The sequence below is a fragment of the Pseudonaja textilis genome, chromosome 7 (genome assembly GCF_049901715.1).
Source record: "Pseudonaja textilis isolate UNSWEBS1 chromosome 7, rPseTex1.2, whole genome shotgun sequence".
Classification (NCBI taxonomy): Eukaryota; Metazoa; Chordata; class Lepidosauria; order Squamata; family Elapidae; genus Pseudonaja; species Pseudonaja textilis.
In genome coordinates, this window is record NC_141996.1 from 22355320 (window position 1) to 22364073 (window position 8754).

General features: G+C 36.4%; 1 protein-coding gene across 1 annotated transcript in view; it reads right to left on the reverse strand.

The window, feature by feature from the left end:
• UBL3 (ubiquitin like 3) overlaps positions 1-7710 on the reverse strand; it is a 52138-nt gene extending 44428 nt beyond the window's left edge. Inside the window, exon 1 of the mRNA XM_026708766.2 lies at positions 6267-7710. Coding sequence (XP_026564551.1) covers positions 6267-6293 — 27 coding nt within the window. The 5' untranslated portion in view covers positions 6294-7710. The remainder of the gene's footprint in view (positions 1-6266) is intronic.
• Between the last annotated feature and the right edge of the window lie 1044 nt (positions 7711-8754).

An 8754-nucleotide genomic window follows, 5' to 3' on the forward strand; every position in this document is an offset into this window, starting at 1 on the left:
TAGAAAACAGCAGTTCTGCAACTACAGTGGCTTAATCACATTTTGACAGTAGCATATTTGTACATTTAGCAGCTGAACAACAAAAACAGGAACAGAAATATGTATCTGAGAGTTTATAGCAATAACAATTATGACAGAAATGGAAAATTGAGACTCGGGTCTTGAATGAGTATGGCACAAATGGTCAGAAGGATAGTTTCTTAATTGGGGAATAATTCAAATTGATAAACAAGAAATTCACATATCAGTTGACAGAATGTAGTGTCATAAAGGTGATACTAGATAAAGTACTAAAGTAAAGGCTCTCACAGGTCAAATTAATCTCTTGTAACTTTCCTGACATTCAGCTGGTCTAGAATGCAGATGGGTATGCCTCAATATGCCCATGTAATACTTCTGTTTCACAAGCTGCACTAGTTGCCAGTTTGCATCTGGGTGCTATTCAAAGTGTTGGCCACTATCTCTAAACCTCTACATGGCATAAGTCCTAGTTATTTGAGAGAGCACCTCTCTTCCATAGTATCTGCCCAACTGGTTCAATCAGGCAGGATTGGCATACTACAGGTTCCATTGATTAAGCAATTTCACCTACCGGGACCCTGGAAATGTGCCTTATCTGTAGTAGCACCTGACCTATGGATTGACACACTTTCTGAAATTTGAACAGCTTCCAACCTATGGGATTTCAAAGGGTCTTAAAGACTTTTCCAGTCCTCTGGAGGGGGTGATTGATGTCCCTTTCTTCCTTTTTGGTCCCCTCTGCCATTTTGTTCCTTTGCCTTATGCTTTCGGTATTGTTTTATTAAATGTTTTAACAATTGTTAACAGCCCAGAATGTCTTGGAGTTGGACTGCATATACATTTAATAAATTACTATTTATACTACTTCTATTATACTGCTATGATTATTACTAAAATTGTTTGCTACTGTTTCTTCCAAGTTGTTTTTTCAACTTCTCACCTAGCTATAACTGTGGGATGAAGTCTGTGGAATCACTTATCCAGGAATTAATCAAATTCAGCCAAGCTGTTTTTCTCATGATTATCCACAGTAACCTAGATGTTTCAACTACAGGCTTAAAAGGAGTTAAAAATATTAATAACATGTTCTGGATTATATCACTGTGTAACAGATGCTTCCAATCTGCAATAAGCATATCTTTGGTCATCACAAAACGTACTGTGAAATTAAATGGATTTTTGGTTTGAATTCATAGTTTCTTAACTTTCAGATAAATTCCCTTACACTTTAGCTATAGCATTAACTGGAACTATTCCAATTAATTATTTCAATTTATATAGCCATCCATCTCAAATATATGTTTTATAACAATTAAAATTATATAAAGAACCAGAAAGCAAAATTGTAGAAAACACATTAAAAACATATAGCCAAAATATGTTTTCAATTAACAGCCAAGATATAAGAAATCAATAGGAATGAATTAACACTCTACAAACTCCCACACACATCTGCAGAATCATATCTTATGAAAAGCCTGTAGCATCTGATCCAATCTAATCTCTGGGGAGATAATGTTTCAAAGGAGAGTGCCATGACAGAAAAGACTCTCATCCTGGGCTCCATTGGGTGACATTTCCTTACAAGTATGCTTTTTTTGCCAGACCTAATGGGACAGGTAGACATAATCAGAGATGAGATCCCTCAAATAGACCAATCCCACGCATAAATTTGCTCTGGCACAATAGCAGTTACCAAGAAAATAGCATGGAACATATCTATTTAGTCACCCGAAATGGAATTCAAATTAAGGAAGACTTGATTTTACTTAAGCTTTTACTACTTAATATATTTCTATCTCCTTAGATAATCTCAAAAGAGTAATTCATGTGAAAAAGTAGCAAAAATAGTTTGGATTGTTAAAGTGCTTTTCAGGCTCATCCATAAGTGGAGTAACAACTGTTACAAATATTTCGTATGAGTGTCTCTTAACTAAAAGAAACTTCCCTCACTGCTTCCTCTCCAGTAATGATTCTGTAAAATTAAGGTGTGTACTCTAAAGTAAATCTAGACAACTCTTTAGTAATATATTTCTAGCTGAAATTGTTTAACATACAATTTATGTTTATTTTCAAATATTTATATTCTAGAGACTAAATTCCATGCTCATGAGTTTCATCCATCAGACAATGAGAAAATTTTTAATATACCATATATCCATATACAGCAATTGATCATGTTCTCATTCAGTTATGAAGATGCCAGCATTTCTATTCACAAAATGCCCAAATGTTACAGCAGCAGTTTTACAGAGAATATGAGTTCAGCATAGAGAAAGAGAAGAATATTTCATTCTATTGTATTACTGATCTTCTCAATTTATACATCACTAAATTAAAACATGTTCTTTAGTTCCACATATTTTTAAATTTTAAGAAAATGATTATTTTTGATGGAATGTTGACAGTATTATTTTAGTGTCTGGAAATATATCTAGGCAAAGAAATTGCACATATGTACTATAATGAAGATCCCTTAATACAAAACTGAAACAATCCAACAGACTTATTAGGCCTTAGTCATTCACAATTTTCCTTCATCAGCTATGGCATTTCTGGAATGTGTAGAAAACCTGATTATATTAATCAGGAAATGATGGAGAACAATTTTGTTAATACCTTTTAAATAAAATATTTAGCAGATAAATTATGCAGTTGAAGTATTCATGTATTTTCAAACACATGAAAACATCGAGCATTCAACATAATGAAGGTATTTTAAACATATTAATGCAAAATCAATTACTGTAATTTCATAATACAGAGAAAAATATTTACTGGTGGTCCACATTTAATTATTGTTCAGCAATCATTACAATTTACAATGGCATTGAACAAGTGATAGTTACAACTGGTCCTTGGAATTCTAGCCATTATAGTGTCCCCGTGTTCACAATCTGGATATTTGGTTTATGATTACAACATCACAGTGAGCCATGGTCACATTATCATAATTTCAGTCATTCCCTGCTGGCTTCCCATAGCCAACAGCAAAGCTGGCAGGAAATCAGAGGTAGCAAAATTGTTGTGAGGACCTTGCATAATGATAGCAATCAGGACTGCCAGAACTGTCATCAGAAAGCAATGCAACATGTCACATTTTACTACCAAATAGCTTTGGTCCCAACTGCTCTCATAAACTAAGGACTACTTGGAATCCCCCCATCCCTATTTATTGCACTTTGAATGCAATGGACACAATTTTCATTCAGTCATCATTACAACATACAATTTTTAAAAAATCCACTGCATCTGAAAATAATTAAGTGTAACAAAATACTGTACTTTAAAAATTTTTATGTGTTATGTGTCAATTTATGTTATCATTTACAACAATAGCATTGTTAAGTATTACATGACTGGAAATGCTTTACTTGCTGATTTAATTGACATTTGTGAGTAGTGATACCCCCTCCTCTCACTATTTTGTTATGACAAAATGTTATTCTAATTAAGAAATAACATTAGGAGTAGGTAGAATCAACTGGTGGTTTTTTTAAAATACCACACACACACAACAACCCTATAAGGTGGGTTAGGCTACTAGTCTTAACTGCCCTGATTCTAAGTTCTTCAATAGCTTCCAGTTCTATATCATGGTAATTATATGTTGGCATTAACATACCACACGTTACTCCAATGCTCCTAACAAGATTAATATTCATGTCTCATATACAGAACTGGAAAACTAAAAAAGTACAACTGCGGTTTTGCAAAATGTATTCTGCAAGCAAACTTCATTAATATAAGAAAAAGAGTAACATTTTATAGAACTGTTTTAATATAAGAATATACGTTTTTGAGTATAAGTCCCACAGAAAAAAATACAGAAACTAGGCCCAAATAAATGCAATTATTGGAAGCAATTGGCTTAAGAACCAATTGTTTCAGTAAGAACTTCTATTAAGGTTTTTTAATAATTTAAATTACAATGGGTAATCAATATTAATTCCAAATCATGTCTGGACAATTCCTAAGCATTCCATGGGTTTATACTGGCAATTTTAAGAATCAGTTATGTGTACTGCTACATAGTTGCAAATATATATTGCCATTTATTTATTTTATATAAAGCCCATCCAAGATGCTCAGATATAACAGAACAAAATATAATGAAGCAGAATAAATTTCTAGTATCTTTTAATGAAGGTTCATTAAAAGTGAAACACTTTTAAGTTCCAAAGTTCAATTATAACACTTAGGATTAATGGAAAGACATGTACAATTTCATGTACAGAACAGCTGGTTTTGTCTGGCTTATACCCAATGTAAAACATGTGTTTTTGGTCTGGATATGGAATGAAGCAGGGTCGTTTTGTTCCAGACTGAAGAGTTTCAGTGGAAGAAGTGTGGAGGAAAATGCCAAAGCTGAAGATTTTATTTAGTGATGGCAACTGAGAGAGGGCAGGGGTGGAAAAGATACCAGAAAAGATAAGAGTGAACAGGCAGGCCTATGGGAACTGAGACCATTTGGAAGTGGGTGCATAGGCCATCTGGAGAAAATAAGAGAGGCACAAGGTATCCTTGTTTCTGGAGGAGGAGAGAAATAAACAAGTGGACACTAGCTTTGCTCTATCCACCCTACAAAAATCACTCTGGGATTGCTGTAGGACTGGTTTCAACTGAAGCACAAAATAAAAACATTCAGAGTTGTTTCCACCAACAGCAACCAATCCATCCATAATGGTTCATCAAAATATCCAGAATATGAGGGCTGTGCTTTAGGTTTGAAACAAAACACATTTTACATTCTATTCACACTCCTAAGACATTATATAGAAAGATATGATTTAATTATCCTATTAAATGGTGCTTCTGACATCCATTAATTGACATCCATTCAGAATTAAATTCCAGCAAAATACAATGTCAAAAATACTAAATGGATAACATTAAGAGTTTACTGCTGTAAGTTTTATTATTATCTTAATATGGGGGTATTTTTTCAAAACCATCACACCCGTTCAGCAGCATTGTTAGAAAAAATGTACACTATAATGAAAGAGAAGCTGCCACAGTGTTGCAAAGAAAATCAAATTAAAACAATTCGAAGTTGAAACCAACATTATTTTCTGTCCTTTTTCTCTAATAGTTTGCTCAGTTACTTCAAGTAAAAGTTTGAAGCTGTGGTACAATTTTTATTATAGTAGTGACTTGGTCACAAATTACTGTTTCCTGCTATGGAAAGCCAAAAACAATCTCCTATCAAGCATGAACTGAAGTTTTGAAAGCTGAGATTTGTATGCATATACATACCGCATACGGAATACTAATGCTCCAAAGCAATTACCATTTATTATTTTAACAGAATCACATTAGTAGTAAAAAACATTACTGAATGTTTTAAAGATGAAAACCAAAAATATTTCTTTAGTGCCAAAAAGGAATCAAGTTTAGATTCAGACATGTTTATTCATAAGAATACTGTAGATGGTACTCTCTGAAGTATATAATTCTGCTTCCTTTTATCCAGACTTTAAAATATACTCTGATCACTAATTCAGCACTTTATCGGCATATCTAATGTATTACCTCAGAAAGATATGGCTCAAGAGAAGAGTTTCTAGAATGTTTTCTTGTAACCAATAAATACACTGTATGAAATTATAGCCTTCTAGACCATTTGAGGTTATTAAATACTGTAACTGGATTCAAATAAAACTATAGCAGGAAAATAGTACCAAAATAAAAATATAATAAGTTTAATGAAAATTTTATTAATGAAAAATAAAATAAGCTTAATGAAAATATAATTTTGTTTCATTTATACTTGTGCTCAAGTTAAATCTCAAACGTTTATAAAAAGTTAAATAATAAAACAAAGCAGATGATTAATTCTACAATACTGAAAACAGGATGCTTCTTCTTTTCAGATCTGTTAGGAAGAACCAGTGTAGCACAGGGGAGATTCAGATTGAAGTTCACCCTCATCAAAGGAAATGGGGTAACTTTTGGGCCAATTACTCATTCACAACTCAATCTATATCACAGAATCATTTATTTGTTCTAAAAATAAATGAAAATAAAATGAAGGGAAACCTCCATGTAAAAACTCTTGAACTCCCGGAGAAAAGGCTGTGAATAAACTTAATAAATACTCAGTGGATTCTACCCACAAAAGCTTATACTATAGTAATCTGGCCTTCAATATACAAAAACACTTCTTGCCTCAACACAAATCAGTGGATTTTTTTCTAGAAATCAGTTCTTTGAATTTCTGGAAATGAAGTCAAATCCAAACTTACCATATCAGATGGAACACTGCTAGACATCTTGACCACTACACTGTCGGTTTCAAGAAACAAAGGGGAAAAAATTTAAAAGCCAGACAAAACAACACAGGTACAGTAAAAGATCTTCCAGCTGACCAATCTTTGGTTTTGTTCCTGGTAAGTTGTGTGCGTTTGCTTCCTTCAAGAAAAGCAGCTCACCCGCAGCAAGGAAACTGACAAAAAGAATCCAATTGGTATTAAAAGGCTGGATCACAGGGAAACCAGAGACAGCAACGGAGTCTTGTCAACAGCAGCACGAACACCAGTTGTGCCAGATAGACCAGGCAAAAACATACAGCAACAACAACATGAATTGTGTAGGAGCGCTTTTTCTTCCCCTCTTCCTCTTCCTCTCTCCAGCCTAGACCAATAATGAATGACGAAGATGATTCAGAGGATAGTTCTGTATCCGAGTCACCTTCTCATTAAAAAGGAAAGAAAAATAATAATAATAAGCGACAGGCACTCAGTGAAGTAGAGCAGCGACCGTCCTTCTTTCTCTGAGGCCAAAGTTCTTGAGGGGGGGATGCGGGGGGGGGGATGCTCTCGTCCGAGCCTCAGTAAGTGAAAGTAGGGTTGTGGGGGGGCACTTCTCTTCCTTGGAAAGGCTGCTTCCTACAGCATTTACGAGGCTGAGTTAAAGATATACGTATTAAAATAAGCCGGGGAAGAGGGAAGGGAAGGGACAAAGAAATGTTACCCTCCCCCCTCAAACCGCAGCAGCAGCAGCTCAAGGGGGGATTTAAACTGCAGTTGCCTTTCGCAGCAGGAGCAGCAGCCCTCGCCGCCCCCTCCGCCTCAGGTCTCGGCTTTCATCGCCCCCGCCGGTTCGTTTCTCCACAGTCCCTTCTCCACCTCTTCTTCCTCCTCTTCCTCCTTCTCCGGGGGTCCCCCCTTAGCAGCAGACGGTTAACGGAAGCCCCCCGCAGCCGAGGCGGAGGAGCGGCTCCTTCTCTTCTCGCCAGCCAGAGAGCCCGCTGAACCAAGAAGAGCCGGGGTACGTCTTTCTTCGGCGCACTTTCTGCCCCTCGATGTACCCTTCACCGCCTGCTGCTGCTGCCGCCGCCGCTACTCCCGCAGCCGCCTCTTGTCATCTTCCCTTCCAGCCAACATGGCGTCTACGCCGAGCGGAGAAAAGGGGACACAGCAGGGGAAAGACGGACCCGACGCCCCCATCCCCCACTCCGCTTTGGCTCCGCCTCCAGATCGCTATTCGGTGTTCGCGTCAAGTGCGGCCCCGCCCACTGATTATGGACGTGAGCGGCAGACGCCGCTCGCGCGGCATCCTAGGAAGGGTAGTTTTGAAGCTTCGGAAGTGTAAAGAAAGAAACCTCGGCCGCCTTTTCATCGTGATGCAACTTTTGGCTTTGACCGCTGTTTGCTGTTGTGGCAGCTCTGCCTTCGACAGCCGTCGCTAAAGCCTTGGAAATTCCCTGCTAGAGTCAAAAGTGCATCATGTGATCGGGGTGAGGTGCGATTTGACTGGTTTCAGTCATAGGACTAAACACAACAATCTAAACTATCTGACACATACTTGCAAAAAAAAAAAACCCACCGAGATTTAGACTGATTAACAATTGAAAGGGACTTTCGAGGTCATCTAGTCCAACCCCCCTTCCCCAAGCAGAAAAAGAAAAAAATTCTACAAACCGAGGCGATAACCGTTTCAGGCAACCGGAAAAATCAAAACATTCGGGATTGATACCCGAATTCAGTATCTGTTCAAAGGAGACGACTCCCAAACTGGGTAGAAGGTCATAAAAGTGAGAGATTTGTAGTTTTGCATATGGGATAGATCTGGATAAATGGCAGAAACTATGGACTAGAAAGTATAAACTAACCATGTCAACGGCCTATAAAGAAAATTTGTATAAGATGTTTTACAGGTGGCATTTTCCCCCAGCAAGTATAGCAAAGATGTTCAAAGATGGTGGAGTGCTGGAAATGTCACCAGATGCCTGGATCTTATTACCATATGTGGTGGACTTGTATTGATGCTAAAAGATATTGGACTAGAATGCACATGCGGTTGGAAAAAATGATAAAACAACATATAGATTTAAAACCAGAGATATTTTTATTGGGAATCTTGTCTGAAAGTTATAACAGAGAGATAACATATTTGATTATTAATGTATTAACAGCAGCTAGAATTGTATTTGCACAAAATTGGAAAAATGAGAAAATTCCAACAGGAGGAAACAATTAAGAAAATAATGGAATGTGCAGAAATGAGTAGATTAACAATGACAATCAAAGAACAGGAAGAAAAAGAGTATTATAAGATTTGGAATTTATTTTATGAATGGTTAGAAGAATAAGAAACTGAAATATGTAGTAATAGTAATAGCAGTAACATAACTGATTGATTTTGAATGAATAAGAGAATGAATATAACTTAGTAAGGATGGAATATATTTTTTAAAGATAACAACTACAGTATAATGTTAATGATAATATA